The sequence below is a fragment of the Pleurodeles waltl genome, chromosome 3_1 (assembly GCF_031143425.1).
Source record: "Pleurodeles waltl isolate 20211129_DDA chromosome 3_1, aPleWal1.hap1.20221129, whole genome shotgun sequence".
NCBI classification, from domain to species: Eukaryota; Metazoa; Chordata; class Amphibia; order Caudata; family Salamandridae; genus Pleurodeles; species Pleurodeles waltl.
In genome coordinates, this window is record NC_090440.1 from 1,846,747,113 (window position 1) to 1,846,765,809 (window position 18,697).

At 47.0% G+C, this 18,697-nt stretch overlaps 1 protein-coding gene across 8 annotated transcripts in view; it reads right to left on the minus strand.

Annotated features, from left to right (window-relative positions):
- GULP1 (GULP PTB domain containing engulfment adaptor 1) overlaps positions 1-18,697 on the minus strand; it is a 1,895,686-nt gene that overhangs the window by 594,524 nt on the left and 1,282,465 nt on the right. For all 8 annotated transcript variants that reach the window (XM_069225937.1, XM_069225932.1, XM_069225939.1 and 5 more), the window contains one exon: positions 8,877-8,938. In XM_069225937.1, coding sequence (XP_069082038.1) covers positions 8,877-8,938 — 62 coding nt within the window. The remainder of the gene's footprint in view (positions 1-8,876; positions 8,939-18,697) is intronic.

Consider the following 18,697-nt stretch of genomic DNA (forward strand, 5'->3'; position numbering starts at 1 on the left):
ACCGTTGCGGAAGGCGGTCAAAGACCGCGGCGCAATTCTGCATTGGTTAACATTGGACCCTATGGATCCCAGGAGCCAATGACGATGTACACCAGCGGTGACGGTACGCACCGCCGCAGACGTCACCACCATTTTCTATCTGTTGAATCACTCGATACCTGATCTTCAACAGGAGAGGACCTACACTGCAAGTGCTTCTGTGACCTCGGTCTGGAAGAGACAATGGCTCGAGTGTCTGGGGAAAGGGCCCCAGCCTTCACATCGGAGGAGTTGGAGAAACTCATGGATGGGGTCCTCCCCAGTACACGCTACTCTAAGGTCCTCCAGACAAACAGGTAAGTACAGTGGGAGCATGCTGTATGGGCTATGCCTGTGTGGAGAGGGGTGGATGTAAGAAGGTAGGGGGGAGAGTGCGGCGTGCATGAAATGACCGTGAGTGCATGTGCCACATGGCAAGGGTAGGGATGGGGGCCAATGACTGTGACGGTGCAGTTGGTAATAAGTTTCTCTTCCCCCTGTACAAATCATGTAGGTCAGTGCCCATCAGAAAAAAGATATTTGGTGTGCCATCGCCAAGGACGTCCGGACCCTGGGGGTCTACCACAGACGGAGCACGCACTGCCAGAAAAGATGAAAGGACATTCGCCGCTGGAGCAAGAAGACGGCGGAGGCTCAGCTGGGGATGGCCTCCCAACGTGGGAGGGGTGCCCGTCGCACCATGACTCCCCTGATGTTCAGGATCCTGGCGGTGGCGTACCCGGTGTTGGATGGCCGCTTGACACTCTCATCCTGCAGATTTCGCGTGCTGTGGAGGGGTCTGGGTGGGGGAGGTGGGCTGTGGGTTTCTCTAGGCCAGGGCGAGTTTAGTAGAAAAGGTCCCTCCGTAAGGCAGGCCATGTGGCACCCCACCCCAACTTTGTAGAGTGCCAACTACACCTAGTCATGCCCCTGTGTCATCCATGTGTGCAGATGTCGTCCATAGGCTAGTAGGCCATTTCCCAGGAATTGAACAGTGGAGCCCAAGAGCGCGGCATAGTGCAGGTAGCTTCTGTGTCTGTCGTGTCCGCCAACGGTAGCGGTAATGCATGCACTCAACATGTCTTTCTTCTGTCGTCGTCCCCCCTTTTTGTGGTCTCCCTGTTCTTGTGTGCATTAGCATCATCAGACGGAGGAGCAGTGGCACCGGAGCAGGAGGGAGCTGCATCCCACATGGCCCTGGAGGGCGAAACTACGGACTCGGAGTTCACCAGTGGGACAGAGGGTGAGGGGAGCGCCACAGCGAGGACAGGAGCGGACACCAGCGACACAGACTCATCCTCTGATGGGAGCTCCCTTGTGGTGGTGGCAACATCTGTGCTCCCAGACCTCCCAGCAGCCCCTCAGCCTTTGACCCGTGCCCACTCACCCAGGAGGGTGGGCATCACCTTCGCCCCAGGCACCTCAGGCCCTGCCCCAGTCACCCCTGCTGCCCTCAGTGAGGAGGCCATTGACCTACTCAGGTCCCTCACTGTTCGGCAGTCTACCATTTTGAATGCCATCCAGGGTGTAGAAAGGCAGTTGCAACAAACTAATGCATTCCTGGAGAGCATTCATTCTGGTCAGGCGGCCCTTCAGCAAGCTTTTCAGACTCTGGCCTCAGCACTGATGGCAGCCATTGTCCCCGTCTCTAGCCTCCCCCCTCCAACTTCCTCCACCCAGACCCAATCCCCTGTACCCCAGCCTATCCCAAAGCACACCTTCAGATCAGCATGCACACACGTCAACACACAAGGGAAGCTCTGGCGAACATAAGCACCACACATCCCACAGGCACTCACGCAAGCATCACACACATGCAGACACACCAACATCCACTGCCGCCACTGTGTCCCCTCCTCCTCGTCTCCCTCCCAGTCTCGTCTACACTCATACCTGCATGCACTTCATCTACAGCCACTACGTCCATCACCAGCACACCCACCACCACACCCCACTCATTTGCAGTCACCACCCCCACTACCATTCACACGTCCCCTGTGTCCTCTCCCAGTGTGTTTGGGACGCCACATCCCAAGATACACAAACGCAGGCACACACCCACCCAACAGCCATCCACCTCACAACAGCCTCCAGCGCATGCATCATCTCCACTCCCAAACCCCTCCAGCTACCCGTCCCAGTGTGTCCAAAAAACTTTTCCTGTCCACCCTTGACCTCTTTCCCACACCTCCCCCACACCGTCCGTCTCCTAGGTCCCGAACTAGCACCTCAGCCACAACATCTCCGGGACCAGTGGTGCCTGTAGTCACCGGAATCTGGGGTGCACCAGCCACCAGGGCAGCCAGTTTGGCACAGAGCCACAGCACAGACAGTCCCCCACCTGTGAAGCATGAGAAGTTGGCCAGTGCCCGGAGGGAGAGGGGGAAGACTCCAGCCACCAAAGCCGCTCCCAGGGGTCCCGGTGGGAGTGTGGAGTCAGCTGCGACACCTTCCAAGGTGGGGAAGGGCCACACGAAAGCAGGAAAGTCTGGGAAAAGCAGCACAGCGGAGGAAACAGCCATCATCCCCGCTGCCCAGGAGGCCACAGCCATCATCCCCGCTGGGACAGAGAGGACCGGCAGCACAAGCCCTGATGGGCTAGAGAGGACCGCCAGCACAAGCCCCGCTGGGCTAGAGAGGACCGGCAGCACAAGCCCCACTGGGCTAGAGAGGACCGGCGACACAAGCCCCGCTGGGACAGAGAGGACCGCCAGCACAAGCCCCGCTGGGACAGAGAGGACCACCAGCAGCTGAGTCACTGCAAAGGAGCCTGCCGCCTCAAGCACCGCTGAACAGGGCACCGCCACTCCAAGCACCACTGAACAGGGCACCACCGTCTCAAGCACCGCTGAACAGGGCACCGCTGCTCCAAGCACCGCTGAACAGGGCACCGCCGTCTCAAGCGCCGCTGAACAGGGCACCGCCGCTCCAAGCGCCACTGACCAGGGCACCGCATCTCCAAGCATCGCTGAACAGGTCACCGCCGCTCCAAGCCCCGCTGAACAGGGCACCGCATCTCCAAGCACCGCTGAACAGGGCACCGCATCTCCAAGCACCGCTGAACAGGGCATCGCATCTCCAAGCACCGCTGAACAGGGCACCGCATCTCCAAGCACCGCTGAACAGGGCACCGCCATCTCAAGCACCGCTGAACAGGGCACCGCCATCTCAAGCACCGCTGAACAGGGCACCGCCGTCTCAAGCACCGCTGAACAGGGCACCGCCGTCTCAAGCACTGCTGAACAGGGCACCGCCGTCTCAAACACCGCTGCCCCATGAGCGCCAAGGGCACTGACGCTACTGAGTCCGTCACGGGCAGAATGAAGCACTCTGGGCACAAAGCCCCCTCCATAACCAGTGGAGAGATACATCCACTACCTCTATCCTTAGCAGGATGAAGCACTCTGGGCACAAAGCCCCTTCCAGAAGCAGTGGAGAGGTACATCCACTACCTCTGTCCTTAGCAGGATGAAGCACTCTGGGCACAAAGCCCCCTACAGTACAAGGCGAGAAAGGCATCCACTACCTCTGTCCTTAGCAGGATGAAGCACTCTGGGCACAAAGCCCCCTCCAGAACCAGTGGAGAGATACATCCACTACCTCTATCCTTAGCAGGATGAAGCACTCTGGGCACAAAGCCCCTTCCAGAAGCAGTGGAGAGGTACATCCACTACCTCTGTCCTTAGCAGGATGAAGCACTCTGGGCACAAAGCCCCCTACAGTACAAGGCGAGAAAGGCATCCACTACCTCTGTCCTTAGCAGGATGAAGCACTCTGGGCACAAAGCCCCCTCCAGAACCAGTGGAGACTGTTATCCACTTGAGAGACTGTGGCTTTGCACTCCCTAGTATTAAACAGTGGGCAAACCAGCCACTGTAGAGACTTGAGAGACTGTGGCTTTGCACTCCCCAGGATATGGCAGTGGGCAAGCCACCCAATGTAGAGTCTTGAGAGACTGTGGCTTTGCACTCCCCAGGATATGGCAGTGGGCAAGCCACCCATTGTAGAGACTTGAGAGACTGTGGCTTTGCACTCCCCAGGATATGGCAGTGGGCAAGCCACCAACTGTAGAGACTTGAGAGACTGTGGATTTGCACTCCCCAGGATGGAACAGTGGGCATGTGGCCCTCTCGTGGATTTGGCGTTGTGCACTCAACCGGCTGAGGTGCCCCCCCTTTCCCTCCCCCTGAGGTGCCTGTTTTCTTGCTCTCTGATGCCCCTCCAGTGTTCTCTCCATCATGGTCGGGGATCTTGTGTGGGCCTCGTCCATACCGTGTGGGCCCAGTGTTCCACTGACTTAATTGGAGCACTACCTGGACTACTATGATTGGTGTATATTTTGTTAATGGTGTATATATATTTTTTTGCAAACTTGCTTTTAATATATTTCTATGGTTACACTAATTTCCTTTTGTCTTTGCATTCTTCCGGGGGGGTTGCGGGGTGTAACTATCATGTATAAATATGTATTAGTGTGTGTGTTGTAGTGGGTGAGGGTGGGGTGGGGGTATTGCGTGTGTGTGTCCCTGTTTTTTCCCTCCCCCTCCCCTGTGTCGTAGGTGCAGTACTCACCGTGGTCTTCGCAACCAGCGTTCGTGCTCCTGGTAGAGGAGCAGGAAGACTATCACAGGGAGAATTTGGAGTTCCAGCTCCATGGTGTCCTAGTTCCTCATGGGGTGTGTAGAGGTGAGCGTTTTCCCTTCGGAATCCTGTTTCCGCCGTTTTTTTATCCACGGTGAATCTGTCCCGGAAAAGGTGGCGGATTGGTAGGTTGTGATACTGTGGGCGGTACTTTGTCCTCCGCCTGTCTGTTGGCGGTGACCGCCGCGCTGTTTGTATCGCTGTGGCGGTCGGAGTGTTAAAGTGGCTGTCTTTGTTGGCAGTTTCCGCCACGGTCGTAATTGCAAATTTTTTACCACCGGCCTGTTGGCGGTCTTACCGCCGCTTTAACACCAACCGCCAGGGTTGTAATGACCACCATAGTCTCTTACCCACTGATGGCGGCTTCAGAATAGACCCCCGCTGTCTCGATTAGGCAGAACTTTCAATCAATTGCGGCATCTGGTCACCTCTCTTGTTTGTGCAGATGTGAATCCATAAGGGTGGGATCCCCTTCTTTCGGCTGCAGTCTAGGCTCAGAGGACCAGTCTCTCCTATCTGGCTCACCAAAATGTTGCTTGAATGCAGATTTAACTTAAAAAATTAAAGAAAAGAGGCACTTGGCAAAACTGGAACAGTTGGTTTAGTTAAATGCAGCAGCCAGGAGAACACAGTACGGTGTTGGAATTTGATGATTGTCTGTTACAGAGTTCTGAGGGCCTTAAATACAACTCCTGAAGGGTTATGAAACAATTCTATATATTCTTTGCTGAAAGGAATCCAGGCCTAGTCACAGTGTTGCAAATCTGATCTTCTGATAAAGTGCTCAGGTGGGTCTCGACCTTGCATGTACAAAATACTGGCCAGTAGGTTACATGTCCAGGTGTCCGGCATGAGGAATGAGTGATCACGGCATGTTGTGTGTGTGTAGGCCTACTTCAAAGGAGAAATTGGGTATAAGAAGGACACCCAAAACCACAGACTTTAGAACATTTCTGGAAACAAGAGGAACCTCTGCCTGGAGAAGAGCTGAGGAGAAGTGCTGCCCTGCCTGTGCTTTGTGGAGCTATCCTGCAGTTGCTGCTTCTGCCAGAGTAAGAGGTCAAAGACTGGACTTTGGGGGTCATTCTGACCCTGACGGTCGGCGGTGAAGCGGCGGTAAGACCGCCAACAGGCTGGCGGTCTTTTTTCATGTATTCTGACCATGGCGGTTACCGCCATGGTCAGCCGCCGCTTCACCGTTCCGACCGCCACAGCGGTAACGACTGCCGGGCTGGAGACCTGGGTCTCCAGCCCGGCGGTCGTCACATACCGCCGGCGGTATTCCAACCCGCCTGACCCCGGCTTACCGCCATGGATTTCATGCGGTTGGGGACCGCCATGCAATCCATGGCGGTAAGCACTATCAGTGCCAGGGAATCCCTTCCCTGGCACTGATAGGGGTCTCCCCCACCCCCAACCCCCACCCGACTCCCTCCCCTAGCCCCCACCACCCCTGCCACCCCCAAAAGGTTGCAGGACCCCGTCCCCCACCCCGATCCCCAACATATACACACACATACACACATACAGGCACGCATTCATGCACATACACACACCCCCGCATTCATGCACGCATTCATGCACATACACCCCCCCGCATTCATGCACGCATTCATCATGCACATACACACACACCCCCTGCATTCATGCACGCATTCATGCACATACACACACACCCCCGCATTCATGCACGCATTCACACGCCCCCTCAATATACACACACGCACACCCCCATGCACGCACACAACTCACAACACCCCCCCACCCCCCTTCCCTAGCGGACGATCACCTTACCTGTTCCTGGTGATCCTCCGGGAGGGAACGGGCAGCTCCGCCGACACCGCCACGCCAACAGAACACCGCCACAGCGAATCACAGGTCGTGATTCGCTGGGCGGTGTTCTGTTGGCGTGGCGGTGGAGGTGGAGCTACCTCCACTTCCCCGCCTGCCGCCAGTATGGCTGTTGGCGGCTCTTCGTCCGGAAACGGGCGGAGCGCTGCCAACAGTCAGAATGGCCCATGCGGAAGACCGCCAGCACTGGCGGTCTTCCGTACGGCGGTCCCTCGGCGGTCTATTGAAAAGACCGCCGAGGTCGGAATGACCCCCTTTGTGTGCCTTCCATCTTGTGAAGATCTCCAAGGGCTTGATTTAGAGCTTGCCTCCTGTTGTTTGCAGTCTCAGGGACAGCAAAGACTTCTCCCTGCCAGCACCTGAAGTCTCCGCAGAGACTCCTACTCTGCCCTGTGGTGCACATCCAGTTCCTGGGACCCTGAAAGGAGAAGCTGGCAGCCTAAGAGGAAGAAATCAATGCACAGAACGCGGTGCAGGGAAAAGATCTACTCAGCAATGCGCCGCCGGCTTCGCTGCTGAAAATCGACGCTCGCCTGCAATGCGACCGAAGAATCGATGCACGGAGCTGGAGAAACGGCGCGCAGCATCGCTGATGGAGGCAGGTGAGATCGCAACCTGCACTGTGTGGTTCTCAGATCATCGTGAGGCTGGATTTCCGACGCAAGTACCGCTGGGTGTGTAAAAACAACGGAAGGCCTGCCCGGACCCGAGAGTGCTGACTGGATCAACGCATCGCTCTCCTGCAGAGAGAAGGAGTGACACACCCCGACCTGACAAAAGGAGAAACGACGCAAGGTCTCACTCGTGACTGAAATAGACGCATCACAAGCCCTTTTTGACGCACACTCGCCCGTGCGATGTTATTTTTGACGCACCCAAGGTACATTTTCATGCTAACAGTGTTAGTGTGTGTTCAAAACTACATGAAGACTCTTTTTGCTTTTTAATTGATAACTTGACTTGTGTATTGTGGATTTTTGTCATTTTGATCTTGTTTTGTTTAGATAAATATTTTTTATTTTTCTAAACCTGTGGTGCCATTTTGTAGTGTTTTCATTAAGTTACTGTGTGTGTTGGTACAAATACTTTACACCTAGCACTCTGAAGTTAAGCCTACTGCTCGTGCCAAGCTACCAAGGGGGAAAGCTGGGGTTAGCTGAGGGTGATTCTCTTTTACCCTGACTAGAGTGAGGGTCCTTGCTTGGACAGAGGGTATCCTGATTGCCAACCAAAGACCCAATTTTTAACAATAGGGCTGGCTAGGGAGCCATAGGCAGCCCAGTTAAAAATGTTCAAACCAGCAACTCTAAGTTCCTCTCCACTTTCTCTCTTTCCATTCATGTTTTACTCTCTCCTTTTCCGTCTCTGCCTGATCTCTCTACCATCATTCTTTTCCTCTTTCCTCTGCTCTCTTTGGCTATACCTCCCACTGTGCCTGTTGCAATAAAGTGACAGAAACGCCAGCAGTGGCAGTGGTGTAACGAAACTTGAGGTACCCGCCTGCAAAGTAGCTGGAGTGGGCACCCTCCCCCTTGAACACAGTCAGGGCCCTGCTGCCCGCGCACAGTGTACTTTGTTACACCACTGAGCAGGGGCCCTAAGACATTACAAAAACAAAAATCGGTCTTCTATGGCTTCATCCCACCGGGAAATGCCCAGTGAGTTCAACAACCATTCCAGGCTCACTCTGCTGTTTTCAACAAAGCATTAACATATATTCATTTCCGGGTTATTAAGTACAAACCGAAGCAGGTATTACTAGCAACTTCTTTAAATCACGTTGTTGTTCTAAGACAAAAAGAGTTTAAGTGGCCACCTTTTGACCATTTGAGGTTCTGCGGATGTTACGAAATCTTACCAGCAGTACCGAGGGTATTGAGAGAACACTGGAAGTTTAGGGAGAATCTGGAAATGCACCTATTCCTTTGGCCTCCGGCGTTTTTTTGGTAACCCTGGCGTTCTAAAGCCTTAATACACAACAGCCTAACAAATAACACATTTACACCTTAAAAACAAAAGGCGAATTAGCGCCGTAGAAGCAGGGCAAGTTCGAATAAAAAAAAATAAATAAATAAGCAGGCCCTGTATCGGTATCTTTTTTTATATGTAGATGCAGGGCGACTATGAAGCCATGCAGAATAAACGTCAATATATATGCTCTTTAGAAATGGCCAATTGACATAGCTCTATTAAGCATTCAAAAGGGAAAACTAAACCACTAAAATTTGAATACCCGATTAAACACTATTTCTCTTCTAGATATACATTTTCTTTTCGATTCTTTTGCGTGCACGTTTCAGGTAACCATTCATTCTTACTAACTTTTTCAGGAAACTATAGTGGAAAAATATTTCCGAATAACTTACTTTAGCATTGTAGGGAATATAATGTTTTGATAGAGCTTCAGGGGTGTGCATCCAGGATTTATCTGAAAAAAAATAAAAATAAAAGTTCTAAATATGAAAACTGAACGAGTCCAAATGTGAAGCACTACACAGACTCACAAATTGTAAATCGACCATTTCTAAGCCGGAATCAAAACTGTAATATATTGACTTTCTCATTTTTTGGTAGTTCACAAAACCAAAGGATTATGCAGAGAAACCTGTATAAAACATAGCTTTCCCGACATAGTTCGGGTCTTCCATGTTTACTCTAGTGACTTTTTTTTATCCTTGGTAGACAATCCACTTACTTATACTTGGAGGAAATTAGCAAATAGGAGTATTTTTCATTACCATTAGTTTTGCAGGTATAAAAACAGTATCTGGATGGGGTTGTTTGAGGTCATATTAACTTGATTACAAACCGGTAATTTTCATTAATCTGAGTTCAGGTCTTACGCATCGCAGTTCAAGTATGTGTGGTGGTGAGTACAACCTCGTTTAGGCAAAACATTTTCCACCGTTATCTAAAAATGAATTCATTTACAATTTTAGAAGCAAAGAAAAGTATTTTGTACTGTTGCTCATCCATTATCTTGGTCGACCATACTGGCTCCTGATTACAAAGCCTCGGGTATTTTAGTGGAGGACCCAGAGAGGACGATGGATGCTGGACTGCGATGAAGAAGACAAACAATATTTGAAGCTTATCACTAACTAACTGGGCAGTCAGCAACTCCTCGTCACTGAAGACTCTGCAAGCATACAGATCCTACCAAAAACAACCACACTAGAGACCTACAATGTGTACACCAACATTCTTGCATCTGTTCAAAAGGTACAAATGATGAAATGGCCCATTGAACCTGTGTTCCACGGTACCTCTGCAGATGTCAGAGTCCAGGGCCGGCTTTAGCACTGGTGGTGCCCTGTGCAACTGTCTTTATTGCCCCCTCCTACACTATGCCCAACTCATCAGATTCACTCACTATCACCCGGCAAATGTGCACCTCATTTCTCCATAGCCCCCCTTTCACATACATTCATTTGTTTTACAGGGCTTGTAAAGGCTGGCTTTACGAATCCACTCTGCTATCCACATTAAATATATTTCTGTTCTTTGAAGCAGGTCTATTAACTCCCTATGCTACTTTATGGTGAGTCAAAGCTGCCACTAGACAAAACTCCCATCTCTCTCTTTAGCAGGAACATTAATCACAAGAGGTATCTTGACATTTGAATTGTTTCCTGAAGGATGGACGCACAAGGAACTTTTCAGCAGGTGCTTTTAAATGGCAGGTTTCGTAAGTCATTGTTAAACACAGCACCCCCCTGAGGTCAGCGCCCCTCCAATCCAGGTCAGCACCCAGTGCGGCCGCACCGCCCTCAAACCGGCCCTTCAGAGTCTGTGCATATTCAACATCAAGCCTGTAGTGAAGATTAATTAAATATGTGGCATTCTATGCTTAGAATGCTCTTGTGAGAATCTTGGGGGTAACCATGGTGACGGTGATGGTTGAGTGAGTGAAGGGAGACTGGGAGCAGATCGGCAGGCTGGAGTGTCTTCCTTACTGATATCGTAAATAAATAGAAGAGCGATCAACTCATGTGGTGTCTCTGTGTACTTCTCTTCACATGTGACGAAAAAGCCGGGAGTAACACAGATAAGGACACCCCAACTCGTATTGTATGTTTTACAGATTTTTTTTATGTGACATCTTATCAGCTACCTTCTATTTTTGGTGGTTCCGTGACTTCCTATAGTACGTTGTCAAGAATGCTCGCCTTGTTGTGGGACCTGTGAGCTGACTTTCTTGCTGGCGCCACGCCCACATAATTTGTGCAGTTGATTGCGTGAGCACGTTTGGAAAAGTGTTCCACCAGCTGCGTTCCGCGAGTGACAGTGGCTATAGTGAAAAATAACTCTAAAGACAGCCAAGGGAAATGTTATAGGCGTGGTGAGTTTGGCCACTATGCCAATTTCAAGGGTTGTATTGGTTGGAACGTTTTCTGTAAAATTTGTAGTAAGAAGGGACATGTTGCTTCATGTTGTAGGAGTTCGAATAGTAGGAAAAAAGAAGTTCAAGAGGTAAATTTGGAGGATGATGACTCTCCGGAAGAATTTATTTTGCAAGTCAAAAATGGTTTCAGTGGTCCAGTAGAGGTTGTACGAATTGATGGAGTGCATATTCCCATGATGTTTGATTCGGGGGCAAAGATTACACTTATTCCTAGAAAGTTGTTTGAAAAGCATCTCAAAGCTTCAGTAAAACTTTTCAAACCCGATATTTCTCCGAAAGGTTATGGTGGGGAACCTATTAAGCTGTTGGGTTACTTTATGGGCACCATTCAGTTCAATAATAGGCTCACTGCTGAGATCTATGTCTCCATGAGAGGGGATTCCCTCATTAGTTGGTTACATCAGAAGGATTTAAGAGTATATGTTGATCCCAATGTGTTCCCTTCTGTAAGGCTGAAAGATGAAGAGTGTGTTGATGCTGTGAACAGCTCCAGACCTTTGTATGAACAGGAATTTCTGGATCTTTTTCGGAGCAACCTTGGTTGTTTGAAGGGTTATGTGAATAAGATAAAAATGAGGAAAGGGGTCACTCCTGTGGTCTGTAAAGTAAGAAATGGACCCTTGATGGTCAAAGAACAAATGAAAGCAGAATTGGACAAATTGATACAGAATAGTATAATTGAAGAGGTGGAAGCCACCGAGTGGTTGGCCCCAGTAGTAATGGCTGTGAAGGCTAATGGTGAGCCGAGGTTATGCATTGAATTGAGGGAGTTGAAAAAATGTGTGGTTGTGGATCATTATCCTTTGCCTAACATTCACGAAATGTTATCTTTATTGAAAAATGCAAAATGCTTCTCTTCTATAGACTTAACTTCTGCATATCATCAGATAAAGTTACAAAAAGACTCTCAAGATTTAACGGCGTTCATTACCCCCATTTGGTACTTATAAGTTTATCCGTGTGCCTTTTGGTCTAGCTTCAGCTGCGGCCGTATTTCGACGTGCCATGGAAAGAGTACCTAAAGGAGTTCGAGGAATCAAGATGACATTTTAGTGTATGGCAAGAATGAAGAGCAACACAACAAGAGAGTATGGGAGGTTCTTCGAAAACTGAAGGAGAGTGGTCTAACGTTGAAGGTGGAAAAATGTAAAGTTAACCTTGATGAGATTGACTAGCTTGGTCATAGAATTTCCTCCAGAGGTATTGAGCCAAAGAAAGACTTAATAGACAATTCTCAATCTTGCGTGTCCTTCTTCAAAGGAAGAAGTGATTACGTTTCTTGGCATGGTAGATTTTTACAGCAGGTTGTTTGACAGTTTTTCAGATAAAACAAAATTTATGAGAGAACTAGTGAGGAAAGGTGTTACCTTTCAATGGAGCAAAGAATGTGAAAATGAATTTGTGGGTATTAAACAAAGCTTGAGGTTTGCCTCTAGCTTACAGAGTTTTGAACCTGAGCAAGATACTGTAATTATGTTAGATGCTAGTGCCAAGGGGCTTGATGCTGTTTTGATGCAAACACATGCTGGGGTTGAGAAAACAATACTTTTCATATCAAGGTGCTTAAGGGGAGCAGAGCTGAATTATTCTGTAATTGAGAAAGAAGCATTAGCTGTGTTTTGGGCAGTGAATAAGCTGAGGAAGTCTGTCTGGGTTAGTACGTTTCTGGTAAGAACAGATCAGAAACCTTTGAAATAAATTTCTGAGAAAAAGGGTTTGGATGCTGTTTCTGGCAGGATTAGAAGGTTTGTGGTGGCATTACAGGAATTTAATCTTGAAGTTCAGTATATACCCAGAGCGAAGAATAACATTGCTAATTGTTGTTCAAGATTAGTAAATGATGATTTGAAATCTGAGGATGAGTTTATGCGTGTTGATGATGATTTCGATGTGTGTGTGATTAGAGAAGGGATAACTAAAGAAATTGAGTGGCTGACAGAATTGATTGGTGATGAGGTTTTACAACAGATTGTCGAGAAGATCAGAAATGGATGGGATGGAACTGAGAAGAATGATCAGCAATTAAGTGGATTCTGGAGAGTCAGGGATGAATTATCCTCACATGGTGATTTAGTACTGAGAGGGACTAGGCCTATTCCGCCAAAGTTGAGAGATGAATTAATCTCTTTGGCTCATGAGTCATCCTGGAATCTGTAAAACCAAGGAAAGTTGAGACTCATGTATTGGTGGCCAGGGATGGATGTTCACATTGAGCACAGTGTTAGAGAATGTGTGGAGTGTTATAGGTCTGAAAAGGCATTAACCTGTAGGGTCTAACCAATGGATGTGAGAGAATTACCAAAAGAACCTTGGCAAGAAATTTCTTTTCACATTTTGGGTCCTATCAAGCATTTCAGCACTGACAAATATGTGTTAGTGTTAGTGGATATGTTTTCGAGATTGCCTGAAACTGGGATTACTACTACTATAGAAATGTGTGATGTCATAAATTTTCTTGAGCAAGTTTTTGACAGAGAAGGGTTTCCTTCATCTACCCTCACTGATAATGGTGTACAGCTTGTTTTGCAGACAATGCAACAGTATCTGAGTGACAGGGGCATTAAGCACAGGAAAGCTTCTCTTTATCATCCAGAAACAAATGGCATGGTGGAGAGGCTAAATAGGGTACTGAAGGAAAGTATCCAATTGGCGGTGGCGAATAATATGTGTTGGAAGAAAGAGTTACTGTGCAAGGTTAAGAATTATTGGTTAACCACACATACGATTAATGGGTTTTCACCATTTGAGTTATTCAGGAGAAGAAAACCAAACACTCTGGTGTGTCCTTCATGGGTAAGTGACAAAGTTGGTTCAAAATCAGAATTCTTAAGTAATGATAAGCAAAAATGTGAGAGAGAGCTCAAGAAGGACTCTGAAAGGAAGATCAGGTTTGTTAGGCGGAAGGCTGTAAAGAAAATAGTGATTCGGGTAGGAGATATTGTCAGAGTGAGAAGTCCTCGTCTAGGTCTTTCAAAAGATCATTCAAGGTTTTCTGCTCCTCTCAAAGTAATCAAGGTCATGGGAAATGCTGTAAGGACTGAAGATCATAAGGTCATATCATAAGAGTTGTGAAAATCAAAACCAGATGTGGGGAGAAGAAGTCTGTGAGAAATGACACCCCAAAATTCTAGATGACTTCGTATAGCAGGTATTGCTGTAATCTAATTCTGTACTTAGATGTTCTTAATAGTTGTAATTGTTGAATTTCTTATATGTCTTATTTTCTTATGTTTTTGTTTGATGACGAGAGGGAGATGTATGGCATTCTATGCTTAGAATGTGATAGCCGAGAACCTTGGGGGTAACAGTGGCGGTTGAGTGAGTGAAGGGAGACCCTGAGCAGATCGTCAGGCTGGGGTGACCAAGAGCGATCAACTCATGAAGAGTCTCTGTGTACTTCTCTTCAATATACTTGGAAACAAGCTGAGGAGTCTCACCAATTTCTGCCAAAGGCACCTCATATGCTGGTGGCAAAGCGTGTTAAATTGTACATTGGCCATAAGCTCCCTTCAGTTATGTAATTTGTTATGATGTCCAAAATGACCCAGTAGTTCATGGTGACCGGAGGTAGAGAGCTTTTAACCTTCCTCACTGAACCAAATGATAAATGGGGGATATGACTGGCAAAAAGAGTGGGTCATGTCAAGATAAACCAAAAAGTGACCTCGACAGGCAATGAAGGATCTGGACACTGGCAGCACTATATATTAATTGTAGCTGAACTGAGAGCAAATGTTTGAATAGAATCCAGCCATCCTCCAGGGGAAAACCATTGCTGAGAAAATTGCTGATCACCAGTGGTCTCATTTGTCTCAAACTTTACAATAATGTGTTTGTTCTGAATGCATATAGTTTGGCTGACAATAAGGGAGTGACATCTCCAGAAATGGCTCAAACAGGGCCCTTTCTAGGCCTTTGATGACTAACACTGGGTCCCAAGAAAGAATGATGAAACAATAGTGGACTCCAGTTAGAATATTCTTAGGGATTCAATCTGCCAGACCATCAAGGTTAGATCCATATCCCTCTGGCCCTTGCATTGTTCATAATGCTGCCCATTGTACTGCCCACTGTACCTTAAGTCTGAAGACAGACAAACCCATAAGGAAGCTAACCTGAATTTCAGCATCAAAATGGATTATAATTCTGGAAGTGCATCCCATAACTATACACCCTTTCGAAAAGTGTTGTCAATGGTGTTTGTAGGCTGACAAATGTTCCTAATCCAAATTGATGCCCTTCTGGATTACATTTTTCCTTGCAGGTCAAACTTTCCAGTTTCCATGCCATCACATAAAAATATAGATGCACTAATTGAGGCCGGGCTAGTTATTTTAAATGAATGTTTGAAAAAATAAATCTGGACTGGAAGGAGTTAAGCAACCACTACAACAGGGTAAGTCGAAGACATTGAAGCAAATACGGAGCTATCAAGAGCATTTTCACACTCTCACAATGAATTGTTGTAAGCAGTAACAGAGGAAATGGAAGCGGAAAAGGCACTGAGGAGCTCTGTTTACCAACCTACTTTTAGGGAATCAAACCTTACTACTCACAACAGCAGGAAGTACAACATCTAACTAGAGGACAAACAGATTTAGCCACAGAATACCCAGGTAAGATGATATCAGATACAAAATTACTGCCTGAAGGTAGCCAAATGACAAGAAACGGACCTGGATCAACAGATTAGGATGAGTATTGTATGATCCTGCCAAGCACAAAACTAACAAATAGAAGACATTCTTCTCTGCTCATCAACCAAGGGGTGGGTAACATTTGCAAACTGTGATACCACGCTCAATCATTCTCTTTGCTGTAGGTCTCAGAAATCATGTTGCTATTTGTACAAGGACCGCCTCACCTGCAAGAGAGGAGCCGATGCCCGAAGAGGCTGTGATCCCATAATGTCATCCCCCGCCATGGACATAACATCTGTGATAAGGAACAGGAAAGGGACAAGGGAAAATCTCTATAACTCCTGAAGGTGCAATATAAACTATTAAAACCTACAGCTAAATAATAGCTTATGTGAAAGCTGCTGCAAGGACTGTGAGAAGAAACTGAAAAAGTAGTCCGCCTTCCCATGTGACCAGGACTAGCCATCAAGAAGGTCCATTTTGTTTCCTGCTTGGCTGCCTGAAAAAGGATGACTTCTCCTGTATACATGGTGCCACTCAGTAAAAGATAGTACATGTAAACGTTGTCATGTGACACCTTAAGTCGCTTCTTATTAGGAGGAAACACCCACAAAGGATTAATAACCTCCTTGCCAATCTAGTTGGCCTTGAATGAAGATGAAAATAAACAGTGAAGTGATGATTGAGACACAAAACTCCACTTAACATCAGAGAGGAGACAAAATCCAGGCATAAATCCTGATTTAGAACTCAGTCTTAGTTTCAACTGCTAAAAGTCAAATGTCATTGCCAAAAATCATTCAAAAAAAATAATCAGGGAACGAATGTGCAGTGACATTTGCCTCTTATGATTAACTTTTTTATGTATTTTTCAAACAGAAACAGACATCGCAGGAAAACATTCTACTTGTATTCGGAACCTATTCTAGACCTTGCACAGAGAAGGAACACAAATAATGTATATTCTCAAATAAGGAATGAGTTGCATAAAACCGCTTCTAACACAGGGCTACTCTTGACATTAATACCTGTTGTATTAGGATGAGTATATAACTGAGAATGTCTAAGGAGAATGTGGAAGGTTAGGAGAGAATTCTGGGGTTGGAATGTATTGGCAGGTGCTGCTCTGTGCCCACCCTGTGAAGACGCATCTCAGCTTACTAAACAGCTTCAATAAGGAATTTCTGTGTGGCCACTTACAGTTTGGCGACAAGTGAGAACCCTTGTGAACATCTTTGCTCGGTGCACCGTCATTGGGGAAGATTATATGCTGATCGTCTTTGGGAGCCGCACAGTAAACGTGAGACGGTGTCTACAACTGGAAGGGTAATGTCGGCCCTTGCTACTGCATTTCTGGTGATTCTTGGCAGTAACTTTCTTTTGTTTTTCTTTAAAAAAAAGAAAAAGCACGTTCACTTTACGTTCAGTGCAAGGCGCCTTCCCGTCTCATGCGTGCCTTGAGCGGTGAACGGTTGCTTGGATATGCATAGTTGGCAATGACGTGTATCTGGTAACGCACCCCATGCGTGGTTGCCATGGCATTGGGGAACGTGCTGTGAATGCTGTGTACACATTCATATTCACACTACACGCTGTTGCCAAACCACTGGCACTTCTATTGTACTCCATGCATGGTTGCCATGGCAGTGGGCAACACACTGTGAACGCTGTGTACGCGTTCATATTCACACTACACGCTGTTGCCAAACCACTGAAACTTCTATTGTGCCCCATGCGTGGTTGCCATGGCAGTGGGCAACGCGCTGTGAACACTGTCTATGCGTTCATATCCTCACGCTGTTTGGCAAACCATTTGGATTTCTTGGGATCATCGTGCTGTTAATCCACAGAGCTTTCTTCCATCGGCTTCATACGGCGTATCAGAAGAGTCTTAATGGAAGAATCTGTGGAAGGTTTTAGCGAATCATTTTAATCTTTGACAGTGATTCGCACACCATTTCCTAAAGTTTTTATGGTACATCATCGGTGATTCGCACACCTTTCTAAAGACCCTACTGGACATAATCTGCATTGGTGATTTATGGTTGTTTGTCTGTTTTTTTTCTTTTTCTTTTCTTCTATATTTTCTTTCTTTAACCATAATTGTATTTGAATGTTTACTCCTGCTTGGGCATATAAGAATATTATAGGTTAAGTTGTGGTTCTGTATTGATTGCAATGCATCAGTCAGTTATGCCTCCCACTCCATTTTTAGCATTACCAGGTTTGCCTCTTGTGGACTGGGAGCAATGGAGGGAAGGTTTTGAGGCATATTTGGATGCCATTGAAGGAGAACTATTTACACAAAAATAGAAATATGCCTTATTGAAGCATTCCTTAGGCATAAAAGGTAGGAAAATTTTAAAACACTTACCCCAAATCTTGGTTACTGGTGAGGGGCATGAATTGAATTTGATGAACATGAGTCAGCCATGAAAGCTTTAGATGTAGGTTTTAAGAAATAAAAAAGTCATAATGGAGCGACAATTGCCTGGTGAATCTATAGAAAACTTTGTGGGGGATTTAAGAGTGTTAGCTGCAACTTGAGACTTTAAGTCATTCGAGGATGAGGTTATACATGATCAAGTTGTTGAGAAGTCTAATAATACGAGAATTCAGAAGAAACTCCTGACAATGGACGATCTCACTTTGGAGAAAGCGATAGAAGTCGCAGGCAATATTGAAGCAACCATGAAGTTACATGAATTAGTTTGGATGAGTAGAACAAAATGCAGAGTGAAAAGTGAAAGAAATATAAAGTTAAACAAATAGCTTACGGGGGTGAATCTATTGAGGTTGTTGGTGAATTTGAAGCAACCTTGGATTTCAAAGGAAATCGTACAAAGTCAATGGTGAATGTGGCTCTCAAAGGAGGGAGTTTGTTGGGGTGATTGGATCAACGGAAATTTGAGGTTGTTTTGGATCCCAATAGTTATGAACAAGTTTTACAATGCAAGGATGTAATAAATTCTATTTCAGTTCAGTTTCAGTCTTTGGGTGGATAGATTTCCTGAGGTTTTTTCAGGTGCCCTTGGTAAAATCAAAGGACTCTGCCATAGCATACAGTTGAAAGCTGGAGTGGAACTGGTTGTGCACAAACCCAGACATGTTCCCATAGCTGTTAGGCAGGAATTGGTGGAGG